General features: G+C 43.1%; 1 protein-coding gene across 2 annotated transcripts in view; it reads left to right on the forward strand.

Moving 5' to 3' along the window:
• Positions 1–20,902, forward strand: part of Znrf3 (zinc and ring finger 3) — a 156,995-nt gene that overhangs the window by 95,031 nt on the left and 41,062 nt on the right. For both annotated transcript variants that reach the window (XM_042667654.1, XM_042667655.1), the window contains exon 2: positions 4,287–4,412. In XM_042667654.1, the coding sequence (XP_042523588.1) occupies positions 4,287–4,412 (126 nt within the window). The remainder of the gene's footprint in view (positions 1–4,286; positions 4,413–20,902) is intronic.

The following is a 20,902-nucleotide window of genomic DNA, read 5'->3' on the forward strand; positions in this document are numbered from 1 at the left end:
TCTATTCTGAAGTCCATAGCCTGACAGGGCTGACCTGTGGAGCTGACACCAGTGTGATTAGAAGATTTGATGGGGGAGGAGAGTGGGAAACTGGAGTGTTGTAGAGGGGAGAGGGCCCCAGAAGGCAGTGGGGGGTGGGTCACCTGCCTCACAGACCTCAGGGGCCTCTGGGTGTGTTGGATGCTTACTTAGTAAAGATTTCTGCCTGTCTGGAGGCTTGTTCTTTTGTTATTGTTGTTGTTGGTGGTGATGGTGGGGCTTGAACTCAGCGCCTGGGTGCTGTCCCTCAGCTATCTTCCTCAAGGCTCCATGCTCTATCACTTTGGGCCACAGTGCCAGTTCTGGTTTTTGAGTAGTTAATTGAAGACAAGAGTCTCATGGGGACTTTTCTGTGATCCTCAGATCACAGCCTCCTGAGTAGCTAGAATTGCAGGTGTGAGCCACTGGGTGCCCGGCTTTGGGGGCTTATTCTTGATCCACCTTTCCCTTGGTCCTGAGCTCTGCTACAGCTTGGGCCACTTCTCACTATGAGTGCAGTGGGTCAGGCCTAAATTTTGACTTCTGCTGTTCTCCATTGCCATCTTAATCTCTCTCTCCCCCTACTGACATTGCTGCTTTCCCAGACCTTGCTTTCTCTCCAGCTGCCTTGTCCCTCCATCTCTTTCCACCATTGACTTTAATCTTTGTGTTATAGGTATTCAGCATTTGAGGATAGGTAGTTTTGCCTTAATTCTTTTAATGCCTCTATTTTTGCTTTCCCTAACTTAGCATTTCTCCAATGTGTTCAATTATGAAATAATTATCTTATTAAACACCAAGGCCAATTTACAATCAGAGTAGGAAATGATGGCTTTAGCTTTCATTTACAAATGTAGAACCGTAGCCCCTGAGAAGTATTTCTCAGTGTAATTTACTTGTGTAAGAACCTGTTTTTCATCATAAGGGGCATATTCCACAGGGCACAATTTCCAGAGGGCCACTGTAAATGACTTATGTTCTGGAAGAATGGAAGCCACCTTGTCCTCTGCTGTGGATCCTACATTAGCTGAAGGCAGCACTAGTCAGGAAATAGGTAATTTCTAAGTAAACTCTTAGGACTGTTGTTTGATAAAAATCCACCATTTTAAGCCATCTTGAAGCACATATTTCAGTTACATTTAGGATGTTAGCAGTGTGGAACAACCACGAACACTATGTAGTTCCAGAATATTTTCATCACCCTTTACCCATTAAGCTGTCACTCCCCATTTTATCCTCCCCCCGCTCTACGCCTTCCCCCCCACCCCCCACCCCACCCCACCCCACCCCCGCCACATGGCAACCACTAGCCAGCTTTCTGTCTCTAATGGGTTTGCTTATTCTGAACATTTTATATAAATGACCTCAGTATGTCCACATGTGAAGTTAGGAAACATACAAGGTCATAGACCTGGATGATACTTCTATTCTTCCAAAGCAACGCTGTGTCATTGACCAAACTCCATAAGTATATAACAGAAAGCAGCCATCTGTCTAAAAGCCTCCAAGTCATGTTAATATGCTAGAAATTCTCATGGAGCGTAGCAGAAAGGGTTGCCATTACAAGACTTGGCTTGGTACTTCAGGAAGCTTGAACTGTGCTGGGATGCCCTTTCCTGGAGGTCCAAGGCAATTGAGCTGTTGACACAATTATCATCATCACATTTTATAGGTGGAAATCTTAGCATTTTGTAGCTGCCCCATTTAGTAATTATAGAATATTCTAGCACGTACTAGTCTTAAACTCTTCAGAGGCATGTAGGAGAAAAGATTTTGTTCTCCAAGCTACAGAGCCCTCAGTGTTCCATTGGGCAAATTCTTTGAGCTTGAAGACTTGTGTAAAATTAGCTGTCCCTGGGCTCTGTATCTCTTGTCTTAGAATTCCCAGGGATCAAGTACTCATCCACTACAAAGGTAGCTGTTGACTGCCCTTTTGGCACCTTCTGCTAAGCAGAGTGACCCCTCACTTGCCTAACTTGACTTAAGCAACCCTTTCTACATTGTTCCCTGGAATTCATATTCCAAAAGGTCTTTCTTCTCCAGGCTGTACCCTCTGACCTCTCCTCCTTGTCTCTAGAGTCAGGACACATCACTGTCTGAAGCTGTGTTGTCATTTGCCTAAATACCTGTTGTCAGTGTGCCATCTTCTGCCTAAGAACTTGTGATGCTATTGTTGTCCAAACACCTTTCTAGCTTTGAACATTTGCCTCTGCCTTCTCTAGGTAGAATGTGACATTTTCTATTGATGAAGCTGATGTTATTCCTCTTTTCCCTCAAGTCTACATCATCTCTTGCATCAGACTTGGGACCACTGACTGCCATGATCAATATCAGTCTTCACTTGAGGCCCAGGAGTTGTGCACAAAGCCTCCCCAGACATTCTAGTACCTCTGATTGGTCACACTAAACTCATAGTACACCCAAATATAACAGAATTTTGAGCTAGAAACAGTTTTTTCCCCGAAAATTTTCTCTTTGCCTTCTCTGCCAGTCATATGGCCAGTTCTCAGAGGAAGGGACCATCTGTTGGGGACAGAGAGGGAGTAAGCAGAGTAAGAAGGCATTGGAATATGAGTCTGAAGCCTGGATCACCTAAGGGCTTGTCACTTGGTTGCTTTTGTTGTCTTGGAAAAGCCATTTATTTTGAACTTCTTATTTGTAAGATAAGTAGGGGATGTGATGTATGTATTAGTTTCCTATTTGCTGTTATAACAAGTTATTACAGATTTAGTGGCTTAAAGCAACAACAATCCTCCTAAAGTTCTAGTGGCGAGAAGTACAGAATGGGTCTGCAGGACTACATTTTTAAGCAAGTTGTAGGGGGGAATTGTTTCTTTGCATCTACCAACTTCTCCAGGCTCAGGTTTCCTGGACTAATTGTCCTCCAACTTCAAAGCACACCATCCAACCTCTGTTTCTGGTGTCACCTCTTCTCTGTGTCTCTCAGATGTCCTTTCTTCTTGAAGGATCCTTATAATACTTTGAGTCTATCCTATCCAGGGAACCTGCCATCTCAAACTTAATCCCATCTACCAAGTATCTTATGTAAGCATTCAGAGATTTGGACATTGATGTATTTGGGGCCCTTATGCTACTATGGTGGATTCTTAGGTCTCTTGTTAGGTCCCTAACTTACCTTAAATCTAACAACATATTACTTTGGCTTGTATAAGAGCTTAACACATGCAGTGCTAGGCTCATCATGTCTACTATTTATTTGTTCGTTTGATTGTCAGTGTGGGGCCTGAACTCAGAGTCTGAGCGCTCTACCACTTTGAGCCACAGCAGTGCTTCCTCATCACTTCTTGATAAATTGAGTTTAGCTCTGACTACTTCCTCTTTCCATATTGTTCTGAAGAGCTCCAGGGCCAATATAGCTGCATGATAGCACAAACCTTAATTTGTTTTGGTTTTCGGATTTTTACATAAGAACATTTGACACTGTCTCTCAGACCAATCTTTGATATTATGCTCAAAGAATTTTTTGGGGGGGGGGGGCGGGCATCTGGTCGTGGGCCTGAACTCTAGGCCTGGGCGCTGCCCCTCAGCTCTTCAGCTCAAAGCTAGCGCTCTACCACTTGAGCCACAATGTCACTTCTGGCTTTTTTTTTCTGCTTATGTGGTGTTGAGGAATCGAACCCAGGGCCTCATGCATGCAAGGCAAGCGCTCTACCACTGAGCCACCTTCCCAGCCCCTGCTCAAAGAATTTTATTAATTTCCCAGTAATCAGAAATAATTTTTCACCTGTTAATTATATTGGTGATTCTATCACACACCTTCTTGTTTCTTGATAAAGTCTGGACTGTGTCTTTAGGTCTCTTGTATAAATTGTCTAATTCTAATGGTAAACGGCAGTTGTGGTTCTATGCACCCTTAAAGTCTAAAAGCTGAATCATCTTGGATGCTAGCTTAGTTCGTTTACTTATAATGATAACTCAATGTTAAATTGATGGTATTTCACAGCAGTTTAGATTGGTGTTTATAAGAGAGTTGTGCTGTTTTTTCTTTACCCCCTATTGAATAGTTTCCACCTTGGATGACCATTGTAGAAAACACCAATAAAATATTTTATGGTGACTTTCTTTTGAGTTTCAATGTTCATTCCGCTCATGGTACTGAAAAAGGATTCCTCATAGGTTGAAAAATTGTCCCTGCTTTAAAGTTTTAAGTTTTGAGGTTGCTTTTCCTGGAGTCTGAGAAATGTATAATGTGAAGCAAGCAAGTTTGTGTCCAGCCTATTGAAATCTCTTTCTGTTTTGTTTCCCAGATGCACCCACTGGGCCTGTGTAATAACAATGATGAAGAGGACCTGTATGAATATGGCTGGGTAGGAGTGGTGAAGCTGGAACAGCCAGAATTGGACCCGAAACCATGCCTCACTGTCCTAGGCAAGGTAAGCACTAGGCCCTTTGCATTATTGCCATTGCGATCAGTGTTATCCACTTAATAATTTCCTAAGTTTTAAGATAATTGGTTCTAAAAAATAATGCCAGCTCCCCCATGGTATAACCCTTGCCTTCACTGTATTTGATGTTGGTATAATTTGTGGAGGGGGAGGGGAAAAAACAAATCATTTAAATAGGGATACAGGTGGACCCATTGCAACAATGAGATGTACAAGTCATGTCGAAAAACGAACTTTACAACTGTGGCGATGGCAGTGGCTGGGGGAGGGTAGGGGTAGGGGTGGACAATGTGTGGGGGGAGAGAGATGGGAAGGGATAGGAAGGGGAAACAAAGGAGGAGGCAACAATGCTTGATAAGAAATGTACTCATTATCTTGCCCATGTAATTTAACTCCTCTGTATGGTATTTTCACAATAAAATTAAAAAAAAATAATGCAGTGCAGTGTTCCTTCCTGGATAAAGTTATATGGCACACCTTGAGGGGTCTGAGTTTCTGTGTAAGAGATTGATAATAGAAATTTATAATACTTGATCTTACCCCCTCAAGGCCAGGAATTTCAGAATTTTGAGATTTGGGGGGCTTAGAAAAATATTAGGGTACCAATATTTTTATTAAGTAACCTTGGCAATCTGGGACAACACTTGGTAATCATACACCTTCGTATTTGTGTACAAAGTTTATAGATAACACATCAAATGGAATAACTAAAATCTTAAGTAGCCTCATGTTAGTGCAAGGTAGCTTTGCCTTCAAATGAGATCAGATTCATTAAGTTGCGCTGCCAAGTAAGTTATGGGGAAACTTGAATTTCAGAGCTTTTGGGATCTCCTGATGACAAACAGCAGTTGTGATCCAGTGTTAGAACTCACCCCAATGAGTGGTTAGGAGGCGGGGTTGAAGTACGAATGCTTTATGGAAGAATAAGCTCTCAAAAATGTTTGTGACCACTGGCCCTTGTCACTCTTGTCACCCTGTTTAAAAAACTCTTAGCTAAGTGGGTCATCATTACTTCTAACTACATCATAAGACAGAATTAAGTCTATTTTGGAAAGCTTCCATCAAAGACCTTAAAATGTGACCAGTACAGCTTAATTTTCTTTCTTTCTTTCTTTCTTTCTTTCTTTCTTTCTTTCTTTCTTTCTTTCTTTCTTTCTTTCTTTCTTTCTTTCTTTCTTTCTTTCTTTCTTCTTCTTTCTCTCTCTCTCTCTTTCTTTCTTTCTCTCTTTCTTTCTTTCTTTCTCTCTCTTCTTTCTTTTTCTTTCTCTCTTTCTCTCTTTCTCTCTTTCTCTCTCTTTCTCTCTCTCTCTCTTTCTCTCTCTCTCTCTTTCTCTCTCTCTCTCTCTCTCTCTCTCTCTCTCTCTCTCTCTCTCTCCTCTCTCCCCTCTCTCCTCTCTCCTCTCTCCTCTCTCCTCTCTCCTCTCTCCTCTCTCCTCTCTCCTCTCTCCTCCTTTCTGGTCCGGTCGTGGGGCCTGAACTCTGGGCCTGGGCACTGTCCCTCAGCTCTTTAGCTCAAGGCTAGCGCTCTACCACTTGAGCCATAGCACCACTTCCAGCTTTTTTTTTCTGCTTATGTGGTGCTGAGGAATTGAACCCAGGGCCTCATGCATGCAAGGCAAGCACTCTAACACTGAGCCACCTTCCCAGCCCACAGATTAATTTTAAAGTGGATCATTTGGCTCAAAGGGAAGGTGCAGAGAAGTTACTTGATTTTTTTTGCATTTTATTTTAAAATAATTTTATTAAGTGTTACACAGAATGGCTACCATTTCATGTCAGGCAATGCGTACGTTCTTCTTTTTGGACAGTGTCACCCATTCCTTTACTTTCCTCCTTCCATCCCTGCCCAAGTGTTTCATGGGTCATTTTCCCAATAGTATATACTTGATGTTACTGTCTAGCATTTTTTTTGGATTCCAGTCTTGGGGCTTGTACTTAGGGCCTGACCATTGTTCCTGACCTTTTTTTTTTTTTGCTCAAGGCTAGTGCTCTGCCAATTGAGCCACACCTCCATTTCTTGCTTTTTTTTTTTCTAGTTTATTGGGGATGAGTCTCACAAACTTGTCTGCCTAGGCTGACTTTGAACTGTGATACTCAGATCTCAGCCTCTTGAGTAGCTAGGATTGCAGGAATGAGCCACCCAGCTTATATTTTTTATGTTATCAAAAGTTATGGTTCTAGGTACCACAGAGATACAGCTTGGGGAAGAACTATCCTGTTCCTGATATTACAGACTCACTTGGAAGATCCAGGCAAAACAGGAGGCTACTTTAATGCAGGGAACCAGGGAGGGAGCCCCCCCCCCCCCCAAACCCCATACCAATGTCTCCTAAAAGACCTGGAACCCCTCATAGGTCTAATTTGTTTGTGATTTTTATGTATGTTTTGACCCTGAGCAGCTTCAGGGAACTTGTCAAACCCACTGGAATTATTATCTATTTGCCTTACAGTTCACTAAGTTAAATCAAGGTGTTTTAGGTGGCTCAGGCTGATACTCCATCATTTAAATAAGTTGACCAGAGCTGCTTAATGCTGGTAGAAGAGCAGCAGTCCTCTTGAGAATATTTGAGAGTTTTCCTAGGAGAAATGCCAGCTACATCCAAAGGGTAAGAACAGTGCTTTCCTTGTAGGTATTTTGCTCCTAATAGACTATTTTCTCCTCTGCTTGAACCACTGCATAGCAAAACTATAGCTTCTTGATTTCATTTGCTTTGCCTCATTCCAGTAGGGTTTCATTCCAGTGGTGTTTGCAAATGGGTTGGGAAAGGGTTCACAGGGTTACTATTGGCCTCCCATGGGTTACTGGTGAGGATACTTGTTGAAGCCACTCAGAGGACACACTGTTTCTTCCTCCGCCTGGTATAACCATATTGTGGTTTTACTTGGAGAGTTTTGTATGGCTTGGCCTCCTTGTTTGTGAAGCCAGGGGGAATGGAAACCATAGACATATATTGGATTATTAAGTACTTCTTGGGTTTATTCATTCATCAAAGAGTTACTGAACATAGGCCTAAGAGCTAAGTGTGTGGTTCCACCTGCCTGGGAGCAGCAGCCCTCCATGTTTCTGTTTGGAAAGCCTGGGTAAGAGAAATTTAGGCACCATTTGACAAGCTTGGTTTTTGCCATTTGTCTTAAAGTTGTCCCCCAAAGAAGCTTGATCCAGGAAAAGTAACCAAGGGGCTGGGAAGGTGGCTCAGTGGTAGAAAGCTTGCCTTGCATGCATGAGGCCCTGGGTTCGATTCCTCAGCACCATATAAGCAAAAAGAAAAAAGCCGGAAGTGGCGCTATGTTTCAAGTGGTAGAGTGCTAGCCTTGAGCTGAAGAGCTGAGGGACAGCGCCCAGGCCCAGAGTTCAGGCTCCACGACCAAATCCCCCCCCCCCAAAAAAAAGAAAAGAAAAGAAAAAGTAAGCAAGTTTCACATTTTCTTTCTTTTTTGGGGGGAGGGGGGGTCCGGTTGTGGGGCCTGAACTCTGGGCCTGGGCGCTGTCCCTCAGCTCTTCAGCTCAAGGCTAGCACTCTACCATTTGAGCCACAGTGTCACTTCTTTTTTTTTCTGCTTACCTGGTGCTGAGGAATTGAACCTAGGGCCTCATGCATGCAAGGCAAGCGCTCTACCACTGAGCCACCTTCCCAGCCCCAGCAAGTTTCACATTTTCTTAAAACTTGAGGTAAGCCGGGTACTGATGGCTCACACCTGTAATCCTACCTACTCAGGAAACTGAGATCTGAGAATCATAGTTCAAAGCCAGCCCGGGCCAGAAGGTCCATGAGACTCTTCTTTCCAATAAACTTCCTCTCCCCACCTCTGTCTGTCTGTCCCACCCCCCCCCCCCCCCCCAAAAAAAAAAGGCTGGTAGAGCTATGGCTCAACTAGTTAGAGAGCTAGATTGTGCACAAAAGCTCAGAGACAGCACCCAGGCACTGAGTTCAAGCCCAGGACTGGCATCAAAAAACAAAAAGCACTTACATTAATATCAGAGGTATAATAAATCAGACATGTACCCCTACCCTCAATCTTCTTAAAAATGTAGGTGTCCTCAGTTGTAATTTCAATAACTTTGTTAGCTCTGTTTTCATTCCTTCCTCCCCTTTTGTTTTGTTTTTCTTTCTGTGCTCCTAAGGGCAGGAGCAAAAGACTAGGTAAAAGAAGGCACAGTTATCCTCAGCTGAGTCCCCTGCAGAGAGCCTGGCTTTCTTGGCTTTTGGTGGCCATGGTAAGAAGTGGTAGTTGGTGAAGAGACAAAAGGCCTAGGAAGAAGTAGCTCAGGGAGTGTAGTTCAGTAGTAGAGTGCTTGTCTAGCATGCAAGAAGCTCTGGATTCAATCTCTTTGTTACTGGGAAGAAAAGAAAAAGAAAAGGCTAAAAGACATAGAAGTTACAGCCAGGCTGTGAGGGTGAAATGGAAGGACTCCTGCAGGTCCATGTTGAGACTTGTTGAAAACTATAGAAGGGAGGAAGGGCTCTGAGAGCCCCAGCGTGCCAGGCTTCAGAAAAGCTGTGGGAGAACAGGGGAGGGGTCTGTGAAGCCCCTCTCTCCATTACCCACCCTCCTTACCTGCCCACCCCACAGATGATGCCCTGGGGCAAAATCCTGAAATAAGAGAGGAATGTCCTAAACTTTAAAAAACTAAAAAGAAAAAGAAAAAAAAAAGCAGAAATGCCTCTCCAGGAGTTCAAATAAAGTTTCCTTTTAAAAGCAAAAGACATAAACTCATCACCTTGGTTTATTACAAGTGCTTTTGAACTCTTCAGTAAAGAACACCATAAACTCATGAGAGAAAAAAATGATTTATGACCCCCTCCTTCTAATCTTTTCAATTCTGTAGGAGGAGGTGCAGACAGTAGGATCAACTAGGGAGGCAGAGTTGGGGTGAGGGTGAGCCCCCACAGGGAGCAGGTCAGGCACCAGGCCAGGGCCTGCCTCGGGCCAGGCACAGAAAATCTCTTCAGCCTTCTAGAACTCTCTTTTTCACTTCATGCAAAGAGCTGTTTTAAGTCCTCTGCTCTGGATTATATTTAAAAATTTTCCTTTTACCTGTGACATTTTAAGTCTTAGGAAGTAAAAACTGAATAAAACAGACCTTTCTAGGCAGCTTGCATTGAAAACTCAAGGTCTTAAATCATCCCCAAAGTGTAGAACCCTACATTTATGCCCTAGGCATATTAACCCTTCAATTCAGTCAATGTTTATTAAATGTCTTATGGGGGTGAAGAATTTAGAAAGTTAGCTTTAATAGTTTTGGCTCCTTGTATCCATCCATCTACCTCATGGCAGAGTCCCAGGGCAGAGGACACACAAGAGGTACATAGCTTGTAGCAGAGTCTGCCTGGCCATGAATCTCTTAACTCCAGGCAGAATAAACCTCCCACCACTCATGTTAGAGTAAGTTCTAGGAAGGTCTCTGAAAGCCAATTTGGCCAGTGGGCCTGGACTCAGCTTTTCCAGTGCTGCGGGATATTTTTGTGTCACCAAGACCCTACATTGGCTGAGTAACATTAGAAAGGTGACTTCAGTTCACTCATTTGCTAAACAGATCTACATTGCCTGTTGTAGGAGGCACTGCAAAATGTTTGTGGAGCAAGTGGCTCAAAGCCTGGCTCATGGCAATTCCGTAAGTGTGACAGCAGCCATCCCCAGTCAGGTGCTTGTTGGGGAAGATTTATATATAGCCTTTCCTGTGATTGATCTACATGCCAGGGAAATTGAGTCCCATAGAGGTTTTCCCATTTAAGTACTAACCAGACCCAACCCTGCTTAGTTAACTTCCAAGATCAGACAAGATTGGGCACGTTCAGGGTAGTATGGCCATAGACTGCGTTTTCTACATAATTTAAAAATCAAATAGCTTATAAGAGCTGAAGTCTGAGTTAGAGTTGTTCTGTGTTTTCCAGTGTTAGTTTCTTCTCTTTGCCTCCTTTTATCTTGGCCAGTTTTTACAGATAAAAATAACATGTTTTAGCCGGGTGCCGGTGGCTCATGCCTGTAATCCTAGTTACTCAGGAGGCTGAGATTTGAGGATCATAGTTCAAAGCCAGCCAGAACAGGAAAGTCAATGAGATTCTTTTTTATTGTGAAAATACCGTACAGAGGGGTTACAATTACATGGGCAAGGTAATGAGTGCATTTCTTATCAAGCATTGTTGCTTCCTCCTTTGTTTTCACCTTATTCCATGAGATTCTTTTTTTTTGGGGGGGGGGGTTCGGTCGTGGGCCTGAACTCTGGGCCTGGGAGCTGTCCCTCAGCTCTTCAGCTCAAGGCTAGTGCTCTACCACTTGAGCCACAGTGCCACTTCTGGCTTTTTTTCTTTTTGCTTATGTGGTGCTGAGGAATCGAGCCAGGGCCTCAGGCATGCAAGGCAAGCGCTCTACCACTGAGCCAACTTCCCAGCCCTCCATGAGATTCTTATCTCCAATTAACCACCAGAACTGGAAGTGGCACTATGGTTCAAGGTGGTAGAGTACTTGCTTTGAGCACAAAAGCTCAGGGACAGCACCCAGGCCCTGAGTTCAAACCCCATGTCTGAAAAAAAAAATCCAATGTTTTTTGATGGTACTCACAGGTCAGGACTGTTGGTTCGACAGAGATTCACTGACAGAAAGGGGATTTAGCTCTGAGGTTTCTGAACAATGTCACAGAACCTGTGACTGTTCTTCCAAAGCAGCTGACTCCTAGACCAGGATGTCATTGGCTCACGTCCCTTGTCCTCCCCCTTGTCTACTTGGTCGAAGACACAACCCCTAAAGTCCCTGGACTTTTAGATTCTTAGTTTCAAGTCTGAAAAGTTTTGTAAAAGGCATTTATTGCTCTATTAGGATGAAATGCATAAAACTATAAGCTGTCAGCTATATTCTTGGACTGGGAACATATTAGAACTTAGCCTGCTTCACTCTACTCTGCTGTGTGGGTGGAAAGTGGTGGGAAAACGTGCTCAGAAGAGAACTAGTAGGCAGCAGTGCTGGGCTGCCATCCTTAAACAGACTCCTGTCATGAATGCAGAGTCAAGGTGGTCAGTTTTGCCCTCAGTTTATCCTGAGTTCCTTGGAGATGGTGTGGTGGGCAGAAATGGCCCATGAACACTGTGTAGAACAGATTCTCTTCCTGCCCTGCATACAGACCATGATTATGATGAGGAAGGGCAAGCCAGTCAAGTACTAGAAGAGGCCAGCAGGTTTTAACAAGAGGGGCTGTGCAGCACCAAGGGAAAGGGAAAGTATGAAATACTACATATGTGTGGGAAAATTCTAGAACAGAAAAAAAAGGAACAAGAAGTTCTTCAAGGGGCATGGAAAGTTGCTGTGGAAGGAGGAGACTTTCAGACTGAGGAACTAGGAAGCTGGGGACCACTGAAAGCTTCTGGTGATGAAAGAGCTGTGTCATAGAAGCTGCTCTGGGATGTTCACTTGGCAGTTACATCTGGGCAGAACTGAGCAGGAGAATCATTCTGCTCGTTGGAGAGACATCAGCCTTTGATAGCACTCGTTAAGGCTGAGGACAATTCATGGTTGTCTTATGTCCTTCCTTATTTTCACAGGTAGGCAAACACGTAGTGCAGAGGTGGCAGATAGGAAGACTGCTGTACCTTGAGTCTTAAAATGGCTCTTCTGATGAGCAGCAGAAACCCTGGGGTGAAGGTGACAGAGAGTGGAACCCCTGTATTTGGCCCTCAGTGGCTTAGAAACAGTTACAGAGAACAAATAAAGACTTGGTGACCAAGATGACCAGAAGGCAGAGTCAGAGGAAGTTTTTACTTTTCCAGGATGGTTGGAAGATAGGGAGCATTTAAGATTAGGACTAAGAAAACAAGTTTCAATCTCAATTTCAATCATTCTAATCTGCCAGCCAGATACCCCTCTGCATGTTTCTACCTCCTAAACTGTGAACAGTACTTAAAGAGACAGTGTGTCTGGTGCTGAACACTGTTGCTAGCACAGCCAAGGTGCTGATTTTACTATCCATCTAGATGTATCTTGCTTCTTTTTTAGGGTTTGAAGAGTGTGGAAAACACAGGCTGTGGATATGGCTTAGTGGTAGAGTGCTGGCCTAGCATGCATGAAACACTGGGTTTGATTCCTCAGTACCACATAAACAGAAAAAGCCAGAAGTGGTGCTGTAGCTCAAGTGGTAGAGTGCTAGCCTTGAGTAAAAGAAGCTCAGGGACAGTGCCCAGGCCCTGAGTTCAAGCCCCAGGACTGGCAAAGAGGAAAAAAAAAAAGTAAAACAGAATATTCAGATACACATTTCATTAACGGTCAGATGCTTCTAGCTAGGTACCAGTGGCTCATGCCTATAATCCTAGCTACTCAGGAGGCTGAGATCTGAGGATCACAGTTCAAAGCTAGCATGGGAAGGAAAGTCCATGAGACTTATCTCCAGTTAATCAACCAAAAGCTGGAAGTGAAGCTGTGGCTCAAGTGGTTGAGAACTAGCACTAGCCTAAAGCACAAAAGCTCAGGGACAAGCCGGGCACTCATGGCTTGTGCTATTAATTCTAGCTACTCAGAAGGCTGAGATCTGAGGAGCTCAGTTCAAAGCCAGCCCAGGCAGGAAAGTCCATGAGACTCTTATCTCCAATAAACCACTCAGAAAACTGGAAGTGGCGCTGTGCCCCAGTAGTAGAGTGCTAGACTTGAGCTGAAGAGTTCAGGGACAGCGCCCAGGCCCAGAGTTCAAGCCCCACAACTAACAAAAACAAAAAAAGTTCAGGGACAGTACCCAGGCCCCGAGTTCAAGCACCAGGACCAACACAAAAATAAAAACAACACCACCAAAAAGATACTCTGAGAAGAAACTCTACCATACATTCAGGAGACAATTTGAGTGAGAAAGATAAATGGCATTTTAATATTATATAAAACTAGTTTTGGAGGGGGGGCGGGCTGGGAAGGTGGCTTAGTGGTAGAGTGCTTGCCTCGCATGCATGAGGCCCTTGGTTCGATTCCTTAGCACCACATAAGCAGAAAAAGCCAGAAGTGGTGCTGTGGCTCAAGTGGTAAGTGCTTGCCTTGAGCTGAAGAGCTAAGGGACAGCACCCAGGTCCAGAGTTCAGGTTCATTATCATAAGATAACTGACCTCTTCTGGGATTATTTGCCAGTACTTTCTTTCTTCATACCAACTGCTGCCCATGGCTATATTCCATCTCATACCCTTGTTAATGTTCGGAGAACACTGATGCGTTTCAGTTACTTCATTTTCCTGTCATGAAAACAGAAATAAGTCTGTTCTCCCTTGTGCCAAAGTCTCTATTTTGATAGCCACTGTTTAAAGATATGTAAGAAGCTTTCACAGGGATTGCCTGATGTGCAAAGCAGGATGTGGCTTCTGTCCTCACTGCACCTGGACTATCCGCACCATTTCTTCATTTTGCCAGGGTTCAGGAATATCAATCATTCATTCATGATAGGACTGTAGTCTTTGACTTCAGGCACAAAAAGCTGACTGCTGCTGCTACTGGTGATGGTAGTGCTGTTGAGACAGTGTTTCATTATATTGCTCAGGCTGGCCTCAAACCCTCAGTATTCCTGCCTTACCCTTCTTGGTGCTGAGATTCTAGGCAGTCAGCTTTGTTATTGTCATTTTATATAGACTCTACATATTGTGAAATGATTCAGGTGGCATCACATTTTTTACTTGAGAAAAGTATATATGCAAGAGTCTAGACCATGCAGTGAAGCAGCCCAGGTAAAAATGATATAAAAAAAAAATTCCCAGCTGAGCTGGGAATGTGGCTTAGTGATAGAGTGTTTGCCTAGCATGCATGAGGCCCTGGGTTCAGTTCCTCAGTACCACATAAGTAGAAAAAGCTGAAAGTGGTACTGTGGCATAAGTGGTAGAGTGCTAACCTTGAGCAAAAGAAGCTCAAGGACAGTGCCCAGACTCTGAATTTAAGCCCTAAGAGTGGCCAAAAAAAAAAGACAGAAGCTGGGTAACTTTGGGCTAGTTGATCTTGCCTGATGTCTTATATTTTCCTTATCCCCTTCTGTAAAAAGATTGTGACATTTGCGGGGGGGGGGGGGGGGGTGGCTGGACATCAATGGCTTGTGCCTGTAATCCTAGATACTCCTTTCTCCAGACATACTCTAACAAGCATATGAGAGCTTTCTTTCTAATGTGAGCTAAGGTGAATTTTTTGTCAAGAAGGAAGTTAGGAAGGCCCTACAGATTTATTTTAAGGAGCACTTGGGTAAATATTTCCCATATTTGGCTAAAAAGGAAAACAAAAAGTGACCTTAGCAAAAGAAATCAAATCAAGAGGAAAAACACAGGGACTACCACTTTGCTTGTGAGGGCACATTTCTTGCTTTTGAAAGTCTCAAACTTCTAATTTCATGCTTTTCATGTACACCTAAATCTTTCAGGAACCTCTTAGGTAAAAGGCTACATAATACTTTGAAAAAGAAAAGGAAGGCATTAAAAAAAAACAAACTAGATCAGACATTTTCAGCTGTAAAAGGCTAAGTGAAGCCATTATTTGAAACCTACCGTAGGCTTAAAGGAGTTTTGAAGATACAGTGAGTGAATAGAACATATAAAGTGTCTGTTAACCTGAGGAATACAGGCAGCTGGCCCCCTCCCAAGACTGGGAAGAAGCCTGGCTCACAACAGACCTTGCCACTGTCTTCATCCATTGAACCAAGCTCTCAATGGAGTGCAGGTCACAGTGCAGCCATCCCAGAATAGGAGAGATGGTGTGACTGACCAGCTGAAAAGCTCTTCAAAGTAGCTACTGAATTTCTATCTTCTTTTATAAAGTACCAGCCACAGGTAGGTTGGCCAGAATCTCTCCTACCTGGAGACAAACCCAAAAGTGTCATCTCCTCTCCATTTTCAAATAAATACAGGCACCTTGTATATACCTGGCCTGTGCACATATTAGCCCAGCTGAGCAAGTTTCTGGCTGTGGCCAAAGCATTTCAGTTGTAGATGCTGCCCTCACACTGATGAGTATCACTGTGTACTCTGTACCTAGCTCTGGAAAATTTGATGTTTCTAAAAAGTCCCCTCTCCCATGTACCTGTATAGCACCTGTGTATTAGAGTACCATGCCCCTCACTTTGGGCACAGAATCTCACTGGCTGTGAACTTCAGAGGGAATAGAGTCTAAGTTTTCAGCTTTTAAAAGCTTTCCAGCAATTGCTAGTGTTTTTACTTTGTAAGTTTTATTTGATAAAATCTTAATTGTGTGTGTTTATATGCATATGTGTATGTGCATACTCCAGTACTGAGAATTGAACTCAGGGCCTCTCACTTTCGCTTAACTTTCTTGCTTATAACTGGCACTCTAAACTTAAGCTACACATCCACTCCAGCTTTGGGCCTGGTTAATTAGAGATGGAGTCTTGCCAACTTTGCTATCCTGGCTGGCTCTGAACCACAGTTCTCTGATCTTAGCATCCTGAGTAGCTAAGATTACAAACACAAACCACCAGCACATGGCAAAATCTGAATATTTGTATGACTTCTAATTTTAAAGATTGATCCAAATTTATAGCATTAATTTATTTTACTATTTCCATTACTAACAGAAATTTTCTAGTCCCTTTGTCTTATTTTTAAGTGTATAAACAGTATACTAATCTACATTGTCACTTTTGTATATTCCCAGGATCAAGGACGGAGCCTAATTGATACAGCAGACACTCCTTAATATATATATATATTTTTTGGGGGGGGGGGTCCGGTCGTGGGGCCTGAACTCTGGGCCTGGGCACTGTCCCTCAGCTCTTCAGCTCAAGGCTAGCGCTCTACCACTTGAGCCACAGCGCCACTTCCGGCTTTTTTCTTTTTGCTTTTGTGGTGCTGAGGAATTGAACCCAGGGCCTCATGCAAGGCAAGCACTCTATCACTGAGCCACCTTCCCAGCCCGCTCCTTAATATTTTTATGTGAAACAACCATATAGAATTTCTAAACAGAAGAGAAAAAACAACTTTTAATTCTGTCTTTTCAGTTCTATAATATATGCTCATCGTTTTAGCAAATTGCTCTCATTTTCATAACCTCTACTTTTAAATTTTTTATTAATCCTAGGACTTGAAGTCAGGTCCAGGTCCCTGAACTTTTTTGCTTAAGGCTAGTGGTCTCTCTACCACTTGAATGATCACTAGACTTCTGGCTTTCTTTGGGGGAGGAAAAGTATAGTTCATTGGAGATAAGAGTTTCACGGAAGCCAGGAGCAGGTGGCCTGTAATCCTAGCTATTCAGGAGGCTGAGATCTGAGGATCTCAATTCATAGCCAGGCTGGGCAAGAAAATCTGTGAAACCCTAATCTCCAATAACCTAACAGAAAATTGGAAATAGCACTGTAGCTCAAGTGGTAGAGCGCTAGCCTTGAGCTAAAGAGCTGAAGTTCTCAGGCCAAGTTCAAGCTCCCTGAGCAACAAAAGGGGAAAAAAAAAAAAGAGAGAGAGGGGCTGGGAAGGTGGCTCAGTGGTAAAGCGCATGCCTTGCATGCCAGAGGCCCTGGGTTCGATTCCTCAGCACTACATAAGCAAAAAGAAAAAAGCCGGAAATGGCGCTGTGGCTCAAGTGGTAGAGCGCTAGCCTTGAGCTGAAGAGCTGAGGGACAGCGCCCAGGCCCAGAGTTCAGGCCCCATGACCAGACCCAAAAAAAAAAAAAAAGAGAGAGAGAGAGAGAGAGAGTCTCATGGGCTTTCCTACCTGATCTGGCTTTGAACCATGATCCTCAGATATCAGCCTCTCAAGTAGCTACAATTACATGAGCTACTGGCACTTGGCTCATGATTTCTATTTTTAATGGCTACATGACATGATACTAGCCTATATTATGGTTTATTTGACCATTCCCTAATGACTCAATAATTAGATTTGTTGTTGTCTGTTTTATTTCTAAATCTTATAAGTAATTTAATTTCTTCTCTGTCCATTTCTCTTTGAGCCTTTGCTAATTTTTTTGGGTGAGTCTTAATCTAGTTTTTTAAACAATAGTACATTAATTACTTGTCATTTGGAGTGTTTTTTGTTTCTTGATGTTTATAGTGTTGGGAATCTAAGCCAGCCTGGCCTTGTATATGGTAGGCAAGCACTCTACTATGCAGTTATAGTCCCATCCCCAGAATGGTTTTTAACTGACACTTTAGATACTTATTTTTTGCTTGTTTAACTTTCCTTGATTATAAAAGTTTGATGTGGGCTGGGAAGGTGGCTCAGTGGTAGAGCGCTTGCCTTGCATGCATGAGGCCCTGGGTTCGATTCCTCAGCACTGCATAAGCAAAAAGAAAAAAGCCGGAAGTGGCGCTGTGGCTCAAGTGGTAGAGCGCTAGCCTTGAGCTGAAGAGCTGAGGGACACCGAACCCAAAAAAAAAAAGGTTTGATCTGTGTCTGTGTCTGTGTCTCAGTCATAGGACTTGAACTCTGGGCCTGGGTGCTGTCCCTGAGCTCTTCAGCTCAAGGCAAGTGCTATACCACTTGAGCCACAGCACCACTTCCAGTTTTCTGGTGGTTACTTGGAGATAAGAGTCTCATGGACTTTCCTGCCCAGGCTGGCTTTGTACCTGTATCCAAGTTCTCTCAATACTCTCTATGATGTTTTCTTTAGTCTACACGTTCCTTTCTCTTTTTTTTTGGCGTCCGGTCGTGGGGCCTGGTTACTGTCCCTCAGCTCTTCAGCTCAAGGCTAGCGCTCTACCACTTGAGCCACAGCGCCACTTCCGGCTTTTTTCTTTTTGCTTATGTGGTGCTGAGGAATCGAACCCAGGGCCTCATGCATGCAAGGCAAGCGCTCTACCACTGAGCCACCTTCCCAGCCCCTACACATTCCTTTCATTTAAAAAAAAATGATATGTTGAAAATAATACATAATTTAACTATAGAATATAGGATAACTGGCAAAATCTGTATCTTTTTTTTCCAAGTATTTCATTGTTTTAAAGCATGTTTCCAGAGCTAAATGAACTGTGCTTATTAAGAATTACCTCCCTTGGTAGCTGGGCGCTGGTGGCTCATGCCTGTAATCCTAGCTACTCAGGAGGCTGAGATCTGAGGATCTTGGTTCCAGCCAGCCCGGGCAGGAGAGACCTTGAGACTCCTATCTCCAATAAACCACTAGAAAACCGGAAGTGGCACTGTAGCTTAAGTGGTAGAACCTTTTCATCATCCCCCCAAAAACACTTTACTCTTCAGCAGTCATATCTCTACCCCTTCTAGCTCTAGCCCTAGACAGCCACTAGTCTACATTCTGTCTTTGAACTTGCCTATTCTGGACACTTTGTATAAACAGAATCAAGCAATGTGTGATATTTTGTGTCTGGTTTCTTTCACTTAACAAAATGTTTTCAAAGTTCATCCAAGTTATAGTATGTATTAGTACTTTATTTCTTTTTAAAAATTACATTAATACTATAAAATAATAGGTTTTATTATAACATTTTCTTTTTTTTCTTTCTTTCTTTCTTTTTTTTGCTGGTTGTGGGGTCTGAACTCTGGGCCTGAGCACTGTCCCTCAACTCTTCAGCTCAAGGCTAGCGCTCTGAGCCACATCTCCACTTCCGGCTTTTTCTGCTTATGAGGTGCTGAGGAATCGAACCCAGGGCCTCATGCATGCAAGGCAAACACTCTACCACTGAGTCACCTTCCCAGCCCCATTATGACATTTTCATAATGTATACAATGTACTTTGATCATATTTACCCCCCTCAGTTACTTTGTTTTTCTCCTTTTTCTTCCATTTCTTGTTATCACTTAATATTATATTGTGTGGATATGCCATATATTGGTAGACATTTAGATTGTGTCCACTTTTTGGTTATTGTAAGTAATAACTACTATGAACCCTTGTGTACACATTTGTGTATGATGTAGGTTTTCATGGCTCTATGTACCTGAGAGTGGAATTATTGAGTCACCAGGTTTAACCTTTTTTAGGAACTGCCAAACTTTTTGTTAAGTAACCATAATATCCTTTATGCCTATCATTTGTATATGAGGGTTCCAGTTAGTCTACATTCTGCAGCAACACTGTTGTTATCTGTCCCTCGTAAAGGTCATCCTGCTGGATGCAGAATCTCAATGAAGTCTCACTGTGGTATTTCCTTGCTGGCTGAGGAGGTTGAACATCATTGCTCATTGATGGTGTATGCATTTTTGGAGAAATGTATGTTAAGATATTTTGTCCATTTTTAATTGGTAACATGTTTTTTCCTTTTTTTTTTTCTTTTTTTTCTTTTTTGGTTGGTCATGGGGCCTGAACTCTGAGCCTGGGTACTGTCCCTCAGCTCTTCAGCTCAAGGCTAGCGCTCTACCACTTGAGCCACAGTGCCACTTCTGTTTTTTTTCTGCTTATGTGGTACTGAAGAATCGAACCCAGGACCTCATGCATGCAAGGCGAGCACTCTACCACTGAGCCACCTTCCAGCCCATTAATTGGTAACATGTTTTTATAACTGAGTTGTAAGAGTTCTTTAAATATTCTCAATCTAAATCCGTTATTACACACATTGTTATAAATATTTTCTCCCACTCCTGGGTTGTCTTTTCACTTTCTTCATAGTTTACTTTGCAACCCAGAAATTATTTCATTTTGATGAAGTCCAGTTTATTTTTTCTTCAGTTGTTTGTGCTTTGGTTATCTTCCCTAAGTAACCTGTGGAAGGCTCATTTTTTCACTGAGACCCACCAATTGCTTTTACTTTGGCATTTAACATGCTAATTTTTAAGATCCTTTTGTGATTCCTAATAAAGAATTAATTCCCTATTCTCATCTAAAAGATTTGGAGTTGGTAGGGGAGGGCCAGGAAGCATTGATGACCCACCTTCATTTCACCTGGGCATGTGAGCCACAGTAGTTTTCACATATCCCATCATGGAAGGTGGTAGATCCCTAGGTGTGTCAGTAATCAGTTTCAACCCAGAAGCTGAAAACTAGGTTAAAAATACAGAAAGAGGGCTGGGAATGTGGCTTAGTGGTACAATGCTTGCCTAGCATGCATGAAGCCCTGGGTTCCATTTCTCAGTACCACATAAACAGAAAAGGCCAAAAGTGGCATTGTGGCTCAAGTGGTAGAGTGCTAGCCTTGAGCAAAAGAAGCTCAGGGACCTGAGTTCAAGCCCCAGGAGAGAGAGAGAGAGAGAGAGAGAGAGAGAGAGAGAGAGAGAGAGTGTGTGTGTGTGTGTGTGTGTGTGTGTGTGTGTGTGTGTGTGTAGAGAGAGAGAGAGAACTCAAGCTCAGTCTCCTTTAAATTAAAAAAAAAAAATCCTTGCGCCTTCATAGCTATAATCCTAGCTACTCAGAAGGCTGAGATCTAAGGATTGCGGTTAGGAGCCAGCCCAGGCAGGAAACACCTGAGGTGTTACTGTGGCTCAAAGTGGTAGAGCTCTAGCTTTGAGCAAAAAAGCTCAGGGACAGCACTTATGTCCCAAGTTCAAGCTCCACAAGACTGACAAAAAAGCAAACAAAACAAAACAAAAAAATGAGAGACTGGGAAGGTGGCTTAGTTGTAGGCTGCCTTGCATGCATGAGA

The sequence above is a fragment of the Dipodomys spectabilis genome, unplaced genomic scaffold, assembly GCF_019054845.1.
Source record: "Dipodomys spectabilis isolate Male_0828 unplaced genomic scaffold, ASM1905484v1 ptg000416l, whole genome shotgun sequence".
Classification (NCBI taxonomy): Eukaryota; Metazoa; Chordata; class Mammalia; order Rodentia; family Heteromyidae; genus Dipodomys; species Dipodomys spectabilis.